The sequence below is a fragment of the Podarcis pityusensis genome (genome assembly GCF_964106645.2).
Source record: "Podarcis pityusensis genome assembly, chromosome: 5".
Lineage (NCBI taxonomy): Eukaryota > Metazoa > Chordata > Lepidosauria > Squamata > Lacertidae > Podarcis > Podarcis pityusensis.
In genome coordinates, this window is record NC_138032.1 from 28809999 (window position 1) to 28832424 (window position 22426).

Here is a 22426-nt window from a genome sequence, read left to right on the forward strand (position 1 = left end):
TTTATTACTGGAAGCTTAAATAGAATGCATAAGGATAACTACAAGCCTCTTTGGCAAGGCTTTAACAGAGAGCTGTGCACATGGAAATGGAAAAGCTAAGGAATCTAGAACCTGTGCGGAAGAAATATGCAAGGAAACATGCAGGGGAAAATTCAGAAGCATCCATGAACATTACCATTTCAAAGTAGCCATGTTCTTGTCATGCCTCTGAGGCCCTGCATTTCTCAGCAAGGAGCCTACGAGGTGCAGTCAGAGCCAGGGAGTGTCAAAGGGCTCACAACAAGTTGCCTGCTTCCTTGGCACTGTCCGGGGTACTGAAAGACTTGTTGGCAACCACTCTGATTTTCTAGGATTGTGATTCTGCTAATAATCAATCTCTTCCTGCTTAGCCACACCCTCTGCTCTAGACCTGCATCTTTCCAACCCACTGCTAGCTCTGCTTTTACCAGGACTGGACACAACATCACACACACGGAAAAAGTTTTAAATTCTGTTTCTTCATTTAATTGGATGTAGTAGGCTAAATTATCTTTCCTTCTTCTTAGTGTAGTGTGAAGTAATAGTGACACCCACTGGCAAGAAGGTAAACTTCAATAGAGAACAAATGCAGCTAAGGCATACATTTGTGTAACACATATAATGCTTAGCACAACTGTTAACAATGCAGGACAGTACACTGTCATACTATGAAGCTGGACCTTGTGATAGTAATCACTGTAAATTGGATGCTAGGAGGTACTGCACTTATTCCATTACATCTGGGAAAATGAAAAAGACTATTCTCAAGTGTTGGTGCAAAATATCCTGCTCAGTATTTCCATATGCTGAATTACTTTTTTTTTTTTAAAACAACTTCACTTTCAATATTGGCTTATAGCATCTCAGTTTTAGTGTGCTTTCAACTGCTCCTCAGGATTTTATTTGTCTGTTATTTGTCTATTATTATTTATTTGTCCAAGTCCTCAGTAATGCAAAGAAATATTTTAAGAAAAACAACAGCACCTCACTCTTCTTTTTAGGGTTCTAATGTATTGTCAAATTCCGGAGCCACTCTCTATTGTGTTAAGAACATGTTGCAGAATACACTCGCAATTAAACATTGATCTAGAGGGTTCTAAATCTTCCCCCAGCATTTGGCTGGTAACAGCTCTGCCCTAAGTGCATCTATAGTCATATAGGCTGGATGAAGACTTATTCAATATATAAAGAAACTCCACCTACACTTCAGCTCATGCAAGTTCAGGTATTGCACACATCTTCCTTCTAAAGCATGAGAGTTTCTCTGAGATAAGCCTTATGGGTTTGGGACTGCACAGTTCCTGGGAGCCTGAAAGGGCAGCCTTTGGGCAATTATGCATAGTTCTGTCTGAATTGTAATTAGTTATTTGGCTAGAAAGCAGATAAACTCTTGATTTTCCTTCCATTTACTTAGCTAGTTGACAAATGGCCTCTCCTCATCTAACTTGTGCAAATTTAAACAGGAAAAGGGGGACCCATGGAAATTCAACTCATCTCTTTTTATTGTAGAGCAGGTCACTATAGCAACTTCTCACGCTCCTGGTTCAACTTTTGACTACAAACTAGTAGTTCAGAAAGCAATCCCATTAAAAGGTAATTACGCAAAGCAAGTACCCAACTGTCTCGTGTAAGGTATCAGGATAGGCATGCCCTTAATAAGATAAGATGTCTTACCAGATCCTCAGTATATTCTTATTTAAACTGTCAAAAAAAATTTCAAAATGATCATTGGTATCTTGCTGACCTTATAATAATCCTCTTGACCAAATACTCCAAAGAGTCTTGGTGTTCCAATGACTCTTGTTAATATTACTGTTATGCCTGGCATCTGCTAAAAAGGCAGCTGGCCAGACCCACCAAGTTGTGCTCCAGCCTAGCATAACCCTTAACCCATTCTTCCCTCTGCCAGCAAAGAAGATGGATTAAAGATTCTGGAAGTCACCAAGCTGCAGTCATATTTGTAAGGTAGTAAACAGGGCCCACCATAATGTGGATCTAGTCCTGAAGATCTTGAACAAAAAGGAGGCTGTAATATTTAATATTAATTGTTGAAATTTGAGAAACCTCAATTCCAGTAGAAGAACTTTGCTTCATAAAAACTATTGTAGTACAGTGGTACCTTGGGTTACAGACACTTCAGGTTACAGATGCTTCAGGTTACAGACTCGGCTAACCCAGAAATAGTACCTTGGGTTAAGAACTTTGCTTCAGGATGAGAACAGAAATCGTGCTCTGGCAGTGCGGTGGCAGCAGGAGGCCCCATTAGCTAAAGTGGTACCTCAGGTTAAGAACAGTTTCAGGTTAAGAACGGACATCCGGAATGAATTAAGTTCTTAACCCGAGGTACCACTGTATGCATTATGAAAGGTCTTCATTTCTGGTTGAAATACGTCGCAAAACTTCCTATATGGGACAACAGAATCATAGAGTTTTGTCATAATTGCAGTATTAGAAAATAAGCAGTTGACATTTATTTTGCCTACAATGTTGCTTTTTTTTAAAAAAAGTTGTTTTTAATGTTTTTTAAAAAATAAAAATAAGAACCCTCACTTTTAAATTGAGATATTTTGTTTGGTTGAGACTCAACCTCCTACAGTCAGTCAGGTTCGGGATGTACTAAAATAACACTGCCTGGCCGTGGCATTGGGAGAATTCCTGACCCAGGACAATTAACAACTTAATGGAATTTATTTGGATCAGCTAGCAGATGCCAGGCACAGCATTCTGTCTGTTTTAACTGAACTAATTTGTCATTTCCCCGTTAAGCATGGCTTCCTTCATCTGCTTTATTTTGACAGCTGTCCTGAGACTCAATGCTGCAGCAGTCGTATTAGATGGGCACAGATAATGGTTGTTATGGGCGGTATCAACTTGGTCTTAACAAAAGCTTCCACTCATAATCGGTCTTTTAGCTGAAAGAAAGACTAGCAATGCCCTGGCTTTGCATGGTGGGCCAAAGTTGAATCACTCAGCTGTCAAACTCATTGTGAATTCTGGATTAGTTGGTGTGTTTCTGGTGACAAGCTAAATTAGGGATAGCCAACTAGCAGCCTGCAGGATGAACCTAACTTCTGAAACGCTCCTAAGCCATATTAATAGTGCTGAAGAGCTGTTCGAAACTCCATTAAAATTGTAATTTAGGTCAGTATGGTAAAAATGTTTGTCCATAGGTAAGACACCTTAAAAAAAAATCATCCACCTTTTGAAAGTTTTTATTTCCTTATGAATGATCATCCCTCCTTTAAAAAGAAACACCTTATATAAGAACTAGGGACGCGGGTGGCACTGTGGGTTAAACCACAGAGCCTAGGGCTTGCTGATCAGAAGGTTGGCGGTTTGAATGCCAACAACGGGGTGAGCTCCCGTTGCTTGGTCCCTGCTCCTGCCAACCTAGCAGTTTGAAAGCACGTCAAAGTGCAAGTAGATAAATAGGTACCGCTCTGGCGGGAAGGTAAATGGCGTTTCCGTGTGCTGCTCTGGTTCGCCAGAAGAGGCTTAGTCATGCTGGCCACATAACCTGGAAGCTGTATACTGGCTCCCTTGGCCAATAAAGCGAGATTAGCGCCACAACCCCAGAGTCATCCACGCCTGGACCTAATGGTCAGGGGTACCTTCACCTTTACCTTTATATAAGAACTAAGAAAACAGATCTGAACAAAGGCAAAATAATACAGATTGAACAAAAGCAAAATGCCTTAGCTGTTAAAGGTCAGGGTGAAGAGGTGTCTATTTAGCATATAGCAGAAGCTATACAGTGGGGGTGCTGGGCATTCTTCTGTGTGGAGGGAGTTTCACAATTTAGCAGCTGCCACTGAGAGAGGCTTCACCTGGGCAACCATTCCTGCACTTCTCAGGGTGGTGGGACTATCCTTTGCTAATCCTAAAACCCAAGAAGTTCTGTAGGGATAGAGGTGGTATTTCAGATATTTGGGAACCTAAGTCATTAAACAAAGCAATATGAAAACCTTGAATTGACCCTGGAAACAAACTGGAACTGGTGCAGCTGTTTTAAAGAAGAGGTTATATAAGCTCTAAATAGATATCTATCCAGTAATCTGGCTGCTGCATTTTGGACTTACAGAAGTTTCTGAAACATTGTCAAGGACAGCCCCATGTAGAGCACATTGCAGTAATGGAATCGGAACATTATAGGAGCACTGAGTACAATGCCCAAGTCCTCTGTCTAAGAGGGGTTGTAGGTGGCAAACCAGACGGAGCTGGGAATAGGCACTTCTAGTCACCTAGTCTTTCTGAGTCTTATCCTTCTTTCCTATGTGTAATATTTCAGATTTACTTGAGCAGATAAGTCCTATGACTGTGAAGCCCTGGCTGCAAGATGGAGTCAACTTTTATTACACCACTTAGAAATTCTGAAATTAAAGGGGCATATAAATAGCTGAAATAAATATACACATTGCTATATAATTTTGTCTTCAGGATTACAGCCCAAAGGAGAGAGCCTTCTGGAAAGTATTATAGTTTATTCAACTCGCACAGGAATGATTTTGATAATTTCAAGTGAAGTTCCACTTGACTAAATACGTAGGCTGGTCCTTGCTGTATACTTCTGTGCAGCATAACTACTAAGCAGATTCATTTGCTCTTGTATTTTTAAAAATGACTAATATGTTGGCCATTCCAAAGGTTGCAGTGGTTTTTATAAAGCATAGTTAAATGATCACTGCTCTAATTCATTTAGATTCTGGAGTTGAGTGGTATTCATCTCACAGCAACATGAAAATGGGCTGAGGCTTACTGAAGACCACACAGAGAGTTTTATTGGTCAATAAGAGATGTGAACCTCCATCCCAAGTTTCAGTGCACATTCAGACCCAGTGCTTTAGCTGATACACCAAACATATAATAATTAATAATTATAATTAATTAATAATTTATTTATTATTTATACCCCACCCATCTGGCTGGGTTTCCCCAGCCACCCTGGGCAGCTCCCAACAGAATATTAAAAACACGATAAGAACTTCCCTAAACAGGGTTGCCTTCACATGTCTTCTAAAAGTTGAGTAGTTCTTTATCTCCTTGACATCTGATGGGAGAGTGTTCCACAGGGTGGGCGCCTCTACGAGAAGGCCCTCTGCCTGATTCCCTGTAACCTCACTTCTCACAGCGAGGGAACCGCCAGAAGGCCCTTGGCGCTGGACCTCAGTGTCCGGGCTGAACAATGGGGGTGGAGACACTCCTTCAGGTATACCGGGCCAAGATTTTAGTAATGTTAACCAAAGATGAATCCTTAAGAGCCAGTTTTCCAAAGGTGGCAATTTGTGGCTGCACTCAGCACTGGCCCATCAGTGAAGCAGACTGAGGCAGCCGCCTCAGCTGATGGAATCCAAAGGGCACCTTCATTGGTGTGTTGTCGCTGATGAAGTGAGGAGAAGTGGCAGCTTCTGGGTTATGGCAAGATCTCATGCGAGCAACTGCTAGATCATACTCTCGCAACCTTCCTGGGACCCTGGTTAGATCACGTGACGCCTCTGCATGATCGTGTGAGCTCTTGTGAGATCTTGCCAGAAGCTGAAGCCACATGACCCCTCTAAGTGAGTCTTCAGCAGTGGCGGCAAGGAGGATAAAGTTTGCATGCCACCACAGGGCAGCACCTTCCCATTTGGCCTCAGGCAGTGAAACAGGATGGGCTGCCCAACTTACCTGGGAATAAGCCCCACTGCAGTCATTAGGACTTACTTCTGAGTGGACATGTATAGGATTACATAGTGCGTTTCCAACTAACATGAAGGTCAAAAAGAATCATGGAATCAAAGTAGAGGCCAGGGGGTTATGGGATTTGCAATTTTCCAAATAAACTGAGAATCAGTAATCCTTTGTGAAATAAGAAGTATTAGCAAAAAGAAGTTTTGGTAAGGAAAGTCATTGAAAAGGCCTATGAGTTTTCTTCTCATTGAAAAGTCCTGGAAGCTCTGCATCTGGACATTTCTGATTCTGTTCATGTTGATTCTGTGAACAAGCCATAGACTGTGCTGCACAGGTTTCACACCTATTTGTGGTCCTGCAATTGTGATTACATCAAGCCTCAAAAGGCGAAGTGGGTATTTATTTCACATCTGTAATATGTTCACATCTTCAATAAGTACGGTATGTTAACATTTGCTATTTGTGAGCATATGCAAATGTTGTTTCTGCAGTGGAGTTTATAAACTGAAATGGTTTGCTGCCCTCAAGTGGTTAAATGTTAAGCCATATTGCATATGCATATTGCATATTGCATATGCATATTGCAATATGTAAGGTGTGCTGGTAATTCAGTAAGGGGCAATGCCAAAGGCAGTCTTGTAAGTACCCGCACGAGTGTGAGAGATGTGCAGGGGCTCACCAAGCCACAGCGTGTTACAAAGGGAAGCGGCCCTTTTGGACATGCCGGGCAAGGAAAAGTGTTTTAAGAAAAGGAAAATAGCTGTCCTTTACAGTGAGCCAAAATGAAGTGGAAATATAAACCGTGGGTTAACCTGGACTTTTCAGTAAGGTACTATAAGCCGAAACCTTTTTTGTTGTTGTTTAAAAGTGCTTTTCTTTAGGGAGCCTGTACTGGCAAGTGAAGCCAATGACAAGAACCAGGCAAAGGCACACCTTCAAAGGTTCTAAACGTATAAACGTGCAGTGCTGAGGAATGGTTCCCTGATCAGAAACCCTGAATTGTCCACCCCAAGCCCTGCCTTATTTCTTCCCCCAAAGATCAAGCGAGGGGGGGGGTGGCTTAGAGAAACCAAGAGGGGTGAGGTTTAAGCGCACAGTCTATTCCAAGCCCCGGCAGCCTGTAAAATTTTACAGGGGGCTCCCGATTTAAGTGGTACCAATGGAAGCGAAGGCAGGGTAAATTAAACCTACGCTAGAAGAGTAATAAATTAATAAACGGCAGGCACAAACACACGCTGCAAGCACACACACACACACACACGACTTAAAATTAGAGAGGAACAGGAAAAGGAACCCTGAGGATCATCTAGTCCAACCCAAGCAATGCAGAAATATTCAGCTGTCCCATACAGGGATCAAACTTGCAACCTTGGCATTATCAGCACCATGCTCTAACCAACTGAGCTATCCAGGCCCTCAAGGACAATGGAGGGGGGAAACGCACCAGCACCCTGGCCAACAAATTAAAATGTGAGGCAAACCCACTCAGTCACCCAGACCAGCCATGCAATTGGACAGGCAAGGGTAATAGAGGGGAAAACGTACAAGCACCCTGGCCAAAAATTAAATAAAAACGCACAGCCACCAAGGCAGAGGCAGGGGAAGGAAAGCGAGGAGACGAGGGAGAAAGAAAGACGGAGCCACACTCACACTCAGACCTCGCTGGGGGCACGTGCTGGGCAAGGGAACAAGCTGCAGCTGAAGAAAGGTAATTCGCACTCAGACCGCACAAACAAATCAAGCACCAGGAGTGGGGGGAAATAGAAGGTTAAATGTAGGTTTTTACACGGAAAAGAGGACACAGCAAGCCAAACCTGGATGCCTGGGTTTTTAAAAGCAGTAAAGCAATGAGCGCACGCAAGCCTCCTAAAGTTAAAAGGCAAGCCAGGAACCAGGCAGCCTCCACACACACAGACACCCCCCCCCCGACTCCAAACCTCGTGGCTCTTCCCTGTGATGACTGTGATGACTCCTAGCTGATGACTCGCGACGGGACGACGAAAAGTGAGGCCGGAAGGCTGATGCCGCAGCAATTTGGGCTGCTAAACACGCCCCCTCGCAGGCACCTGGTTGGGTGCCTGCCCGTGGGCGTAGGCCAGCCAGGTGAGTGGGAGGCAGGGGGCTAATGCCCCCTGCTTGAGGCAGAGTCCGGCTCCCGACCACAGCCACGCCCCTCTCTTGCAGGAGGAGAGTCTTTCTCATCAAGGCTAGATTTGTGGCTTCATATATCTAAGGGCAGCATTCAACGAAAGAGTGGCACTAGTGCAACTGGATTTTCCTCCTCTCCCTCTGCACAGCCGGTGCCCTTCCCAAATCTTCTTCGGAGGGGTGCGGTGGGGAGGGCTCACAACAGATTTAGGGAGTGCACAAGGGAAGAAGAGGGAGAAGAGCATTCTCTTGGAACAATCTGCTTAAGGCTGCTTTGAAAACAATGGTCAGCCTGTGCTTTTGTGTGTGCATGCTATATTCATTACTACATAGTATCTTAGAAGGAGAAGCTGAAATAATACATGAACAAATGTAGAATGAATTTTCTTTCATATCTTCCTTGGGATATATATATATATATATATATTAAGACTGATGAATATGAATTCTTTTTTTCTCTTCAGGGACAACCTGGTCAGATGGGGCCCCAGGGCCCAATTGGGGCTTTGGGTTTAATAGGACCCATTGGTTTGCCAGGAGTAAAAGGCCAGAGGGGTGATATTGGTCTGCCTGGGCCAAGTGGACAAAGAGGAAGTCAGGTAGGTAATAATAATGCTCAAAGAGAGTGATTTAATGTTGTGATAACAAAATAAAAACAATTACAGCGTGAGCTTCAATAGTTCTCTTTCTCACATGGTGTAAGAATATGTATTATGCAAATCTTTCCTTCAGGATAAATTAGTTTTAAAATGCATAATTTAACATTTGTTGCAATTTAATCTCTTCAGGGTCCTACTGGCGTTCCAGGATTTTCAGGTTTAGACGGTATACCTGTAAGTATTCTACAGGTGTTCATGTATTTTATAAGACTGTAGGATGGTGTTATTGCAGAACTAAAGGTTTTATTGGTCCTTTTCTGTCCTTCTTGCTGAGTGAAAGTTCGTAAGGTTTCCTTCTATATAAGGACCACAAAATTCTTCAAAATTCTTCCTATCTGTGAGGAGAGCCAATCATGACTTTCATTAAAGCTAACAGATATAATTTACAAGATGGTCACACCAAGTATGAAAACCCTTATGCAAATCATGACTTGAACATGATTTGAACTGTGTTAGATATATTAACTTTATTGATGTTTCTTCCTATTGGGTTTCGCACAGCAACTTCTCAGGGTTGTGGTGCTCCAACTTACATTGCAACAGGTAACTACTGAAATCTCACTGAGGAGTGGTTTTAGCATAAAAACGTTGTCAAAAACAAGGTGCATGTGTCACCATGGTTTGTGTTTTTGTCAAATCATTATCCTTCCCCTGCCCCATTTATATGAATTTGCATTTTAATGTAATCTGTTCTAGGGGTTACCAGGACCTGATGGACCCAGAGGTAAGCCTGGCTTGGATGGGTGCAATGGCTCAAGGGGAGATCCAGGATTTCCCGGAGAGGCTGGTCGTATTGGCCCAAGAGGTTCCTTCGTGAGTGAAAGTTTATTATGACCTTATTCTAACTATTGTATAGAACCTGAGTGGGGAACGGGTGGACCTTACCTGAACTGGATCACCAGGTCATACCCAGCTTGCTCACTGAGATAATCCAGACGAAAACTGTTAGCTGCATAGTTGGGCATTTGGTGCCACCAGTATTCCAGCAGAGATTGGGCAGGATTATAAATCATTTAATGTGTCAATACGAATGGAAGTCGTTAATGTTGCAGTTGTTGTATAAGGCCTTGTTATTTTGACTGCAGTGTAATTGATATTAAAAAGATTTGGAACAAGAAATAAAGTAAATCATCAAACCATCAATTCTAGCACATGGGGGGGCACCTAAATTATATAATCTAGCATCTAAATAATTGGTATTAGTAATTGTGTTATAATTTGGCATTGTTATAATGAGGCTATTATTGGATTATTGTAATTGAATACTAATAAAAATTATTATATATATAAAAAAGAGATTGGACAGGCTTTCCTATTTTTGACTTTCTTTCATCTGTTGAAGACTTTTTTTAATACTGAAAAACCTACGCAGTTGTTTCAACTTTTCTTGGGCAGCCAGTTATTTTAATGTTTGATCTGTATTTCTATTTGTATTTTTAGTATGTGTTTTATGTTTTAACATCATAAACCAACCCAATATTTATGATGTGGCTGTATAGAAATACTTCAGTAAACAAATATAAATAAATAAATAAAATATTTGCATTGTCCAAATCAAAGACTACTGTTAAACATATATCATTGCTTTGTTTTCATAAGCCAAATCATAGAACGACTCTGTAATTCATTTGAGGGGTTTTTTTTATAAAAAAAACTGTTTTTATAGGGTATTCCTGGTCAAAAGGGAGAAAAAGGAAATTCTGTGTATGTTTCTCAGTTCATTAAAGGACCTCCGGTAAGTGCAATGAGATATTATTTGGACAAAGTCTTACTGCAATTCTTTTAGAAAAGTACTTACATGTCATATGGCTTGCACATTAAAATTTTCATTGGCATGGATATAAAATTCACAGGGGACATCCTTTGGTGTCATCCTGCTTGTGCAATGGGACTCCTCCCCCATCTTGTAGCCCAATGCCCTCCCCAAACATCTGGTCTGGATGGTTGGAGGACCTCCTGGAGCAGATTGTGGGTTGAAGGGGGGAGGGGATGGGGATGTCATGCTGCATCTACCAGCACAACATTGGGTATAACTCCATGTAATTATAACAGTTCAGAAATTTTGAAAGTAGATAATGCACATAATACAGGTGAATGCTATAATAGAGAAGGAACTATATCCAGGTTGTCTGGGGAACAATGTCTGCATATTCCAGACACTTCTAGCAAGAATGCATTACATAATTATGGAATTTATTATGGGTTTAAAAATGATGAAAATATACACAATCAGAGGCCTTTCGGTTGCCTCACTGAAGGATTGTTCATCGCAACGTGTAATGGACAAAGATAAGAAAGTCCTGCTTTGCCATTTTCTTTTCTGAAACATGTTTTCCCTGTTTACTGATGTGGTTTGTTTTAGGGTGAAATTCCATGTATGCCAATTTGAAAGTGAGGCCCACAGAAATAAGTACAACTTAACTTTTGACTGAACATATATGGGACTGGATATTCAAACTTGTTTTAATACATGTATTAACATGTATTTATTTAGCAAAATGATTTGTTGTGCATAGTCCATTTATTGTCTATTCCCTGGATAAGTGATATCTTAATGTTCACTATCTTATCTTAGATTGTCTGCATTGCTTCCTTTTTATATTGTACTGTAATTCATGATGCTATGGTAATGTGAATAGCTACTACAAAGAGGTGTGTGATCTAACAAAGTGGTTATGGTTACAGGGAGAAAGAGGGGATCCCGGATCCCGTGGCATGCCTGTAAGTCCCTTCATTAATTTGTTTATGTTTGATTTGGAGCAATACAGTCCATATCATTGAAATTTTACTGCTATACATTGTGGGTAGCTATGAAATCCTTTCCGTCTGCCTTGAAGTCAGTAGCTGCTCTCTGCAGTTGCATTAACATATATAGCAACTCAGAACAAAGATCACTGCCGTTGTGTGTCTGTACCACTGACAGACGCCTTCAGCAGTGTCTAGTGGTGGCATATAGACTCATAGAATTGTAGAGTTGGAATGGACCACCAGGGTCATCTTATTTCCAACCCCCTGCAGTGCAGGAATCTTTTGCCCAACGTGAGATTAAGAGTATCATGCTCTATCATCTGAGCAATCCTTGTGTGATGATCTGCTCTACATGTTCCAGTTGCCATGTAGAACAGTTATTCTGTGAGGAACTACTTCCAACAGCGTCCATACATGAATTGTAACATAAGCCATCCCTGACACAGTGGACTTGACAAGAAGTTGAGAAATCTCGATAACAATAAACAAGTGCGGAGCTGCAACACAATGTTGCTGTGTATTTCCAGCTCAATATGGCCGCTGTGTGGGTTGAGAGCCTATGATAATTAAGGCCTCTTCTATTTTTAAGATTAATTAAAACTGTTTTTCATTCTTTTGCATCCACCTCAAGATGGATCTGTTGCTTCCATTGCCTTCATAGCCTTAGACTTATCATTCCTGGTTTATTTTTTTATTTATCTGCATTAATGCATAGTTAGCTTGTACACAGTGTAACCCATGAATCCTTGTAGATCATTACTCTTAATGAAAATCAAGTAGCTGGCTGGTGATGGTGTTTGACTGGAATATTGCCTACGGGCAGTGGGCCAAGTTCAAATGGTGAAGGCTGTTAGTAGCTGGATGAGAATACTGAAGCTGCTAGACGAAACATCAAACAACATTTTCTTTTGATGGAAAACAGAATGCTGCTGTTACGTTTTTAAAAAGAACATTGTGTCATCTCTTCCCAGGGTCCCAGAGGAGAAAGGGGGCCCAGAGGTCCACCTGGATTTCCAGGCCAACCAGGCATACAGGTACAAGGCTGACATTTTTATTTCACCCCTTCACTGTAAGTGTGCTAGGATGGGTTAGCCTTCTGTCTGTTTATCTATTAGTTCATCACCAATGTGAATTTTGCGTATTATACACAAAATTCATGCATTATACACAGATATAAATGGGAAATTGTATTGTTAGTCTGCTCAAGTTCATACACATTCATGAATTCACATTTGCAGATAGGTAATGCCCATTATCTAATTTCTTCAACTGAAAAATACTCTTAAAGCCAAACTTGTGAACACTGAGCAACAAAAGTGACCAGCAACTTAACTAAAGATTCACCATAGTGCTATATAAGAAAAATAGGGGTAAGCAACCACTTTCCCCCTATAAGAGAATGTATGCACCAGCTGATTAGGGCATGGCTTGTGCAGTCTACTCATGATGGATACAATCTTAAATGGATAATTATTAGCTCTCTGTTTTCCAAGTTAGCAGCGCAAATAGTAATTCAAAAAGATGTTTTGCGGGTGCCTTCATCCCAGCCACTGTCCCATCATTTTGTATCCTACTTTACAGACATGCTAATCCATTAAAAACATAAATCCAACTATTAAAAAAAAACCTTTACTAATTCACCAATCCCAGATGTCTCGTTGCTAGTCTTTCACCCCAACTTGAACAAACTCCAGCTGTTTCACAGTTTTGGAGATGTCACAAGTTTTCTCCCTCACACCACTCTCCACCAAAGGGTGAGGAGGAAATGAAAGAAAAACCTCCCCCACCACAAGCTCACAGAAAAGTTTACTGGTCACAGTAGGCTGTAGGGTTATATGTACAGAAACTCTGCAAAGCTTTGCGTGGCAGTGAAAATGTTTGGTGGAAAATGTTAAAAAGAACAGAAGACAGTAGGTAAATATGTGGGATCTGTGGCCTTCCATCACAGCTGATAATTGCCCATGCTGGCTTGGGCTGATGGGAGTTGAAATCCAGCAACATCTAGATGGGCCACAGGTTCCCCATCCCTGCCCCTATGGTATTGCTGTTGTATATATTTCTCAGGTTGAATTCCTGTACTTGTGCATAACTACTCATTCCCTGTTCCTCCTCCCAAAGGGTACTACAGGTCCTCCTGGTTTGCCAGGTGAGCAGGTAAGAGGCATTTTTTTCTCCCATGTTAAAGTTTATACAGCATTTATCACACTGGTATTTTCTTTTGTTTCACTCTGTTATAGGTTTTTATAAAGAAACTTGCTTTAAGTTCCAAACTTTAGCCACCCAATCTAATGATAAACTGGCATTGATTTCTGCATCTTTTAAAAAGTCTCTCTTTTACCCCCCCCCCCTTCTGTTTAAAAATTAACAATTCATTAGGGAAATCCAGGAACTGGCGTGGAAGGACAGAAAGGGGAGCCGGTAAGCAAATAAGCTGTCTCTGGGAATAGCTGCCTGAAAAGTGTAATCATAGTAAGAGATAGCTGAAGAAAGTGAATAGGCTTCACGTTCATGGGTTTATTAAGTTTCCTGTAAAGGAAAAAAAAAAGATCTTTTGTGGTTTCATACATAATTTGAGTTCTGGGAATTTCTAGAGCAGCCTTCACCAATCCTTCAGATGCTTTTGATTGCAATTCCCATCAGCCCTAAGTGGATAAAATAACACTATCAGCTGTATACTCTCATATGTGAAGAAGCATACAGTGGTTTGCGAACTTTGTTCAGAAGCTGAATGGGTTCCATTTTGAATGCCACCCTTTCGTTTTGAGTGTTATGCTGAGGTCTGTCTGTTTTTGCTATTTATGTTTTTGTGACTGTGTGGAACCCAGTTCAGCTATTGATTGATTGATTGATTGATTGATTGTGTGACTGCAGTACATTGTTTATTGCTTTCATTTTATGGATCAGTGGTCTTGTTAGATAGTAAAATTCATGTTAAATTGCTGTTTTAGGGATTGCTTTTAAAAGTCTGGAACAGATTAATCCATTTTGCATTACTTTCTATGGGAAAGTGCACCTTGGTTTTGGAACATTTTGGTTTTGGAACGGACTTCCAGAACAGATTAAGTTTGAGAACCAAGTTACCACTGTAGATAGAGCAGTGGCATGAAACTCAGTTAACACAGATCAGTGCTAGGCTGTTCAAACATAGAATGAGCCCTCTGCAACTAACTCCACAATGTTATTCACCCTGCTTACTATTTCAATGCATTTTTAGGGTGATGTTGGACCTCCTGGATCTGCAGGGCAGCCTTTATTAGTTGGACCTCCTGATTCTCAACTGTTAAAGGGAGAAAAGGTATGCAAATTATACAGTGCTTTTGCAATTGTTATGTATCCATTTCTTCTTATAAAGTACCCAGGAAATTTCAGTGAAATCTATGCTCATTTTTTTATGCTTAGGGTCACTGCTTAAAACCCTAATCCTAGAGGTGGATACATTTGTGTTAGACTATAGAAAGGCAAGCACCACAGCAGTATCCTGAGCAAAAGAAGTACAGTGGTATCTCTGCCGCTCCTGGTTGTGAACTTTGCCCCAGGATGTGAGCAGAAATCGTGTGCCAGAGGCGCACACCCAGCAGGAGGCGCCATTAGCAAAAGTGCGCCTTATGTTACGAGTGGTTTCCGGTTATGAACAGACCTCCGGAACGGATTCTGTTCGTAACCAGAGGTACCACTGTAAAACAAATTTGTCCTGGTATGCTGCATATCACTTGGCCACACTGCAATGGTGTTCATATACTATGCCCACTTTTATCAAGGCTGTTGCTAACATCATGCTAATTTGCAATTGTAAAAAAAGCCTGTATGAATTATGGGGCTTCCTTGGCTGATTTAACTCATAGTTAATGAAGTTGCAGAAAGAAGCGGTGTGATCAAGTGGTCCTCCAAGATGTTTCTGAACACTGGCTGTGCAGAACTGGGGCTGATGGGAGCTGGGAGTCCAGCAACATCTGGAGGACCACAGGTTCCCGACCCCTGAGCCACAATAAGCAAATTTAATAAATAATATGTGTTGTGGAAGGGGAATTATTGGGTTGTCTGTTTTTGTTTTTATTATGAATTTAGTGTTTTTTATATTGTGGTTTTATGTTGTGAACCACCCTGAGATCTAGGGGGACTTCCGGGTTGGCGCCATCGCCGAATGGCGGACTCCCTCCGAGCTCCGGAGGGAGTCTGCTCGGCAGGGGTTGGGTCCTACCGCATCGGCGATGCGGGGACCCTTAAAAACCACGGCCACGGAGGCCGTGGACATGGAGACTCGGCTGGCACCGCTAGCGCCCTCCCGACTCGTGAAGGAGCCTTTTTAAAGGCTACGGATCGGGTGCCGGGGAGAAGCGTGGTGCTTTGAGCCCTCTGCTATCCCTGCCGAGCGCAGCCGCATGCCATCCGGCGGAGAGCGCTGACTTCTTCCATTGAAAATTCGGACTTCTTAACAACAACCCGTGAGTAATTTGGAAACCGGGTTCAAAAGGAGAAAAAAAAAAGAAATTTTTTTTCCGGATTGGACACGAGCGGGGGGGGATCCAAAAAGGAAGTCAGTCCCCCCCCCCTACTGTAAACCTTCCAAAACAAGGACGGGGAAACCAAGGTCCAAAAAGATGTGTATTGCTGATTAAAACTAAGAATTCCACGATGGGGAACTATAAGAACTGTGCTGGAGGAAGAATTGAGGGAGAAGAAACGTAACCCCCCCCCCGGGAACCGGGGTGATTGAAGAGAGAGCCTGGTGAAAAGAGTCGGAGATTTTGACAGCTGTCAAAGTAGCTGTCAAAGTCGGAAAGCAGAGAGGATTTTATTATGAGAACTTTGCTGGTTAAATTTGTTACAATTTGCTATAACTCGTTAAAACTTGGATACAAAATGGCGAAAACAGGGATAACAATCGGACTTTTGGACTAGAGAAAACAAAGTTACAACAATCCCCCTAGAGGAGTTTTGGGACATTACAAAGATGGTCGTAAGTGGAAAAATACCATTGGAATTTTACAGGACTGGTTATCTTCTGGGAAAGCTGCAAAACGGAAATATTATTTTGTCTACAGGGTGTTCAGCTAAAGGAGACAATAGAATTTTCTATTGAAGAAAGGAAGGGACTGAACGCAAGTTTTCGTTCCTGAATAATAATAATCCCTGCAGAGTTACTAAGCTTCTGAATTAGAACGTTTCAGCAGCGGAACAAGAGGAAACTGGACTACAACTTGGAAAGAACAATGGGGGGAGTTTTATTAAAGCTTTGAAGTTAAATGTTTTAAAAAATAATTATAAAAAGAAAAAGCCAGCAAGGAATTGGGGAAAATAGGTGATTTATGGACTTTAAGAATTCCAGGCAGATAACATGGTTTGGTGGTCAGGGGGAAATTAAACCGGGGACAGGGGGGGGGGAGAACTAAAATCCAAAGGCTTGTCAACTTTTTTTTCTGAATGAGCTTTTTTTCATCTATTATATTTTTTATTTCTTATTTCTTATATTTCTATTGTGTGGGGTGTCTTTATCATTAAAAAAAAGGGAAATTGTGGAGTGAAAATGGGGTGGGCCCTGGGGAGAGAACTTTTGTTTTTTATTAAGGGTATTGATGAGGAGTGTATAAATTTTAAATTCGAATAATGGTTTAAACAAATTAAGTTTCAATTAGAACTGAGAGCTTGTGGAGCCAACAATATGAAAGGGGAATATGGTAGGGGTGGGGGAAGGGGGGAGTCCCGGAAAGTAGATGTATGAAAATAAGGTTTTGAATTTACTTTAATCCTTACTTTCTGTATTTTTGAAAATCTTAATAAATATCATTAAAAAAAAAAAAAGAGATCTAGGGGTATAGGGAGGTATACAAATTTAATAAATCATCATAATAAGCAACATATTTTAAATTAAATGTTTTAATACTCAGGGTGTAAAAGGAATGCCTGGAACTATAGGTGCCAAAGGATTGCCTGGCCGCAAAGTGAGTGACATTACTTTTTTAAATTCATGAACTGATTTCATAGATATTTTATCCCAGAACTTATTAAAAATGCTTGGAAGTGTTTGGGGTTTTTTTCCAAGCTAGCAGTGGATTTCCTCTTTATCAGTTTATTGGAACATATTATAACAAGCCAGATCATTGGTCCACCCTAGCTCAGTATTGTATGCACCAGGTGTGGGAAACCTTTGCTCTTCCCAATGTTGCTGAACTACAAATTTCATCATTCCAAGCAAGCATGGCCAAGGAATGATGGGAATTGCATTTCAGCAACATCTGGAGAGCCAAAGGTTCCTGATAACTGGTGTACACTGACTGGCAACAGCTCTCCATGGTTTCAGGCAGGGGAGACTTCCTAGCCCTAGGACTTCCTTTATGCAAAGCAGTTTTTCTACCACTGCACTATGGTATTTCCTGTAGGCCTTTTTCCTGAGCTGGAATGCAGCAACTGACTGCAGGGCCAAACTAGACAAAACACCACTCATGTAATTTCTGATGAATGGCATCTTGTCCAGTTTTGTCCTCCGTCCCTGTCATTCCCAGGCTGTGAAGCTATTGCTGGTTGAACTCTGGATGAGCTGTTCTTTGCACCACTATCTTCACTGGATGTTTATTTGCAGGCCCAGTGGAGCCATGGGCAGGGAGGGCACCATGTAGAACATTAATTGCAATAAGACACAGGACAGCAGCATTGGGGTTTAAACATACCACAGCTTTATTGAGAACAGAGGTCAGTCTGTTTTGGCATCGGTATTGGTTGTGTATCCTGAAATCAACCAGCCCAACATCTGATTGATGATTGGCAGGTTTTACCAAGTTTAAGGGTTGCACTATGATGTGTATCATATCCAGGTAACCTGTAGGTTCACAATTTGAGGTGCTATGGCCCATCAATCCCTGAGCTGGGCATCTGGACAAGAAGCACCTCCCCGAGGCTCCTGTTAAGGGGCTATCCTGAGACCATGGAGTGGTCACTGCTTGCTTAGATTAAGGATCCAACCCAATGCTTTATAATCCAGTAAGTTGTGACTATTGCTATAAGATGGGCAAAAGCTTCAGATAAGCCCAGTTAGCCTGAAGGGCAAATTTGTCCCTCGCCCTGAATACAGCAACTGAAGAACTTCCAAAAAAGAGGTGTCGGAACTCACCATGAACACCTTCCTTGCTCTCTTATAATGGTAATGGTGTCCACCTGAGAGGTGCTAGAACTGAGTTCTGGTGAGTTCCTGCTGGGGAAAAGCCCTGCATAGCATGGTCCACCCCCCCCCCGCAGTCCCAGATCTATATAGGTGAACCCCAAACAAGTGAACTGTGTAATAGAATTTGTGTTTCTTATTTGAAGTAATTTGACTGTTTTTTGTTTTGCATAAAAACAGGGTTCACTTGGAATTGGAGAGAAGGGTGAAAGGGGGATTCCTGGCTTTCCTGGATTGCGGGTGAGGAAGTTTCAGAATAAGCCAATATAGTTACCGTTTATACATGGCTTTTAAGTAGTGGTTGCCAGTGTGATGCCTTCCAGAAGTTTACTGGACAGAAGCTCCCATGAGCTCCAACTAGCATAGACAATGGTTGGGGATAATTGAAACTGTAATTCATCAACACCCAGAGGCGCACCATGTTGGCTATTCCTGGCTTATAAATACTAGAAAGGCAATTTAACTATACAAGAACTTTCATACTACCAATGCAATATTTAATTTTTATTATTATAGTCTGTATCAGTTTTGAAAAGATTCTGTTGAAGCTTTCGTTGCTTTTAAAGAATTGTTATTGCAAACCTACTGTAGGTATGCCAGCTGATTTATGCATATCTAGTGGGACTGTTTTCATTGAGCAAGATGGCCCTGATGTTTAAATCAAACCACTAAACATTGTTTGCTATTTGGAGTCTGTGTGTGTGCGCGCGTTGTTCAAGAAGCACACATTTGAACTTCGCTAGGCACATGGAACTAGACTGTGGCTTATGTCTGATTTTGACATCCTAAGACCACATATCCTGGAGTAATTAAATCTGAATATACAAAGGAGACTCTGAACCTCAAAGTCATTTTGTTTGTATTATATTATTAACTGCAGCCTTTTATTAATGGGAGTTTGGCTTTTTGATCTTAGTCTCAAGAGGTTTTGTCACAGGGCTGCACAAGATACAACAACATTTCAGTATATAGCTCAGGATTGTGGGGGTGCTTTCGGAGTACTGTCTTTGGTTTTGAATGATTGAGTTTGGCATGTGAATGTTTAATTTTTGTTTTATTGTAAATGATCTAATGAAGTCTTTAACTGGATGCAGATTGTTCCATTTATCATTAACATGTTTTTCTGCCATTAGACATCTTGGGCAAGATCTATAAAAAGAAGATATTTGAAGTAAAAAAAAGTTTAATTTAGTTTCTCATATTGCTTCTAATTACAGCCCTATCTGGGCATCCCCTCCAGGTGATTACCATTAGCATGGTCTAGAACTGTAATCTTCCACAGTTCTAGATTCCTTGGAAGCCTCCAAAAGTAGAGGGAGCTCCCTGCTACAGAGGTTTCCCTTGCCAGTAGACAATAAAGGCTGTGATGGGGTCATGATCATAGGAGCCAACTCCTAGGGGCCGATGACCCTTCACCCCCCAATAAAAAAAATTATGCCCCCCCCAAGTTGATGGGCATTGCCATTCAAATGGTGTGCATGCGCCACATCATGTGATCAATTATGCAGGGTGGGGCTTACCCGGGCCTTCCCAATATTTTATTCAAGTTGGCATCACTGGTCATGATGGACTGGGTAGGGCCTATTAGCTCATCTCGCTCTGAACCTCACAGAGTGGTGTGTGTGTGTGTGTGTGTGTGTATGTACGTGTACTAGAGAGAGAGAGGGAGAATGGCCAGATATGGCCTAGGCAACATTGCAAGGTATTTATACAATTAACTTTTGCTGAAGTAGGGCCAATATGTTGAGATACAGCATACTGAGTTCAGTAGAATTTATTTCCAATGAGTTGGGTTCTGAGAACTGTTAGTGGAAGAAAACATGTGGAAATGAATTTTCCCATCAACTCTTCCCCACTGCAACCTCCCAAAATGTTGTGGGATGGAGAATGGGGGGATCACTATGGGAGGGGAGAATTGGCCCAAAGTTGGATAAAGGCACCTTATGCAAATATAACAGGGATTTATGTAACTCTGGGGTAACCAACATGGTGCCCTCCAGCTGTTGTGGGCCACAACTCCCATCAGCCTCAGTCAAGGTGGCTAATGGTCAGGGATGATGGGAGTTGTAGTTCATAATATCTGGAGGGCACCACATTGGCTACCCTTGGTCTAACCCAATGTGTTCATCATAATCAGGGTGTTAAAAATACCTAATATTATAACTTTTTGTCTCTGTCCTTTTCCATAGGGGAGTCCAGGTTCTTATGGATCATCAGGAATTCCAGGAAGCAAGGTAGCATATATTTATAAATAAAACATAAACAATGTCTATAATTTACTAATAAAATAAACCTAATTATAGCATCCATATCCATAGCACACACACCTTCCCTTATTTTGTAACATAAATCAGTGCTGGTGTATTTTAAAAACATTTTTTAAATGTTTGGAATTTCTTTTACCTGCTAAACCCCCACAATTTCAGACCTGTTTTTGAGAGTCTGCGTAATGGTGGTCGTTTGGCTCTGAGCTAGCAAACCTTGTCAACGAAACTTAACTTGAAGTGCATGAATTGTCACAGATTAACCAATTTGGGATAATGTCTTACACAGTTATCCCCATTAAGTCCCATTAATTACAGTGTAACCTATTTGCACGATAAGCGTTCTTAAGGAACAAACAAATATTGTTTATTTCAGGGTGAAACTGGAATGGCTGGATTTCCTGGAGAGGATGGGCTTCCAGGAATTAAGGTCAGGTCTCAAATGCAGAAGGTTCTTTATATATCTGTGTTTATACTGTATCAAGCTTACATGGAATTTATACCGTTCTGTAGCAGAGCAGAGGGGTTATTTTAATTCATTCCATTACCTTTCACTATCACAGTTAATTGTTTCCCTTGGGCTTCTATAGGTACAATGTTGTTACATTGCAATAAACCTGAAAATTCTTACAGGGGGACCCAGGAGACAGTGGGCTGCCAGGTCCACCAGGACCTCGAGGAATACCACGCCCTGGAATAAAAGGTTTACCTAATATTAAACAATTCAATGCACATTTAATACAATTCATGGTAACATACAATTATGTTAACAACAACCACCACATTTTCCAATGATCTTCTACAGGTCTTCAAGGAGACCCTGGAGACCCTGGACCTCCTGGAAATGTGGGGGCAGATGGGTTGATGGGCCCTCCTGGTGCTTTTGGCAGGCAAGGGGAAGATGGAGCCAGTAAGGAACCTTTTTTATGTTTAGGGTAAAAGAAAGTTCTATCACCAGCTTTCACTTCTTTCCATAAAGGTTATGCTGACACATCCCAGGATAAAAATCACCTGTAGCAGCCTTTTCATAGTTATGTCTGTGCATTTCTAAGCATTATCGTAAGAGTTTATACATAATTTTTTGTGATTTTTTTTAGATGTAGTGAGTTGGCAGGTTTTAAATAATCATATGAGCAGCAAATGTGTTAAAGCTTCTTGATTGTTCAAGGTATTCGCTCAGGTTGAACATTTAGCCTTTATAAGGATTTCATTGCCTTAATAAGATTGTTGAAAAAAGGAGGGGTGGGCTAGGAATTGAACAAAGGTGTGGCAAATTGCTGCCCACTGTGCTTCCTCAGGTTTGTGTAGTTATTCCAGGTGGTAACACCCCCAAGTGGTCCATGTTAGACAACACCAGTGCTGCTCAGATATTCTAAGAAACCAAAACATAATAAGATCTTTAAATTGATTTTCTTTTTTTAGTTTCTTAATCATTCTAACACTGTTGGGTAAACTATAATATGCAATCCTGCCAAAATTTGGTTAAAAACAGTTCCCTTTTGAAAGGCCCAATCCTGGCACCCAATCTTAGACAAAAACCTGCTCCTTGATCTTAGGAGCCATCCTGCAAAAATCTGTGATGACGTCTTCAGAGGTGTCCTGATCAGTGCAATTTGGAATGGCCATTTTGATTCAAAACAGTTTCCAAATATAGACAAAAATCCATTCCTCAATTTCAGGAACAATCATGCCAGATTTGGTGATGGCATCTTAAGAGGTGCCTGGATGCCAAGTAAACAAACAAACAACTTTCCAAAATATGTAGTGTA

At 41.3% G+C, this 22426-nt stretch overlaps 1 protein-coding gene across 1 annotated transcript in view; it reads left to right on the forward strand.

Moving 5' to 3' along the window:
- The window catches only part of COL4A4 (collagen type IV alpha 4 chain), a 66499-nt gene that overhangs the window by 8242 nt on the left and 35831 nt on the right, over nucleotides 1–22426 (forward strand). Inside the window, exons 4-18 of the mRNA XM_081007030.1 lie at nucleotides 8298–8432; nucleotides 8622–8666; nucleotides 9189–9305; nucleotides 10159–10227; nucleotides 11178–11213; nucleotides 12212–12274; nucleotides 13359–13394; nucleotides 13617–13658; nucleotides 14455–14535; nucleotides 17126–17179; nucleotides 18574–18633; nucleotides 20583–20627; nucleotides 21034–21087; nucleotides 21291–21360; nucleotides 21463–21567. Of these exons, the coding sequence (XP_080863156.1) occupies nucleotides 8298–8432; nucleotides 8622–8666; nucleotides 9189–9305; nucleotides 10159–10227; nucleotides 11178–11213; nucleotides 12212–12274; nucleotides 13359–13394; nucleotides 13617–13658; nucleotides 14455–14535; nucleotides 17126–17179; nucleotides 18574–18633; nucleotides 20583–20627; nucleotides 21034–21087; nucleotides 21291–21360; nucleotides 21463–21567 (1012 nt within the window). The remainder of the gene's footprint in view (nucleotides 1–8297; nucleotides 8433–8621; nucleotides 8667–9188; nucleotides 9306–10158; nucleotides 10228–11177; nucleotides 11214–12211; nucleotides 12275–13358; nucleotides 13395–13616; nucleotides 13659–14454; nucleotides 14536–17125; nucleotides 17180–18573; nucleotides 18634–20582; nucleotides 20628–21033; nucleotides 21088–21290; nucleotides 21361–21462; nucleotides 21568–22426) is intronic.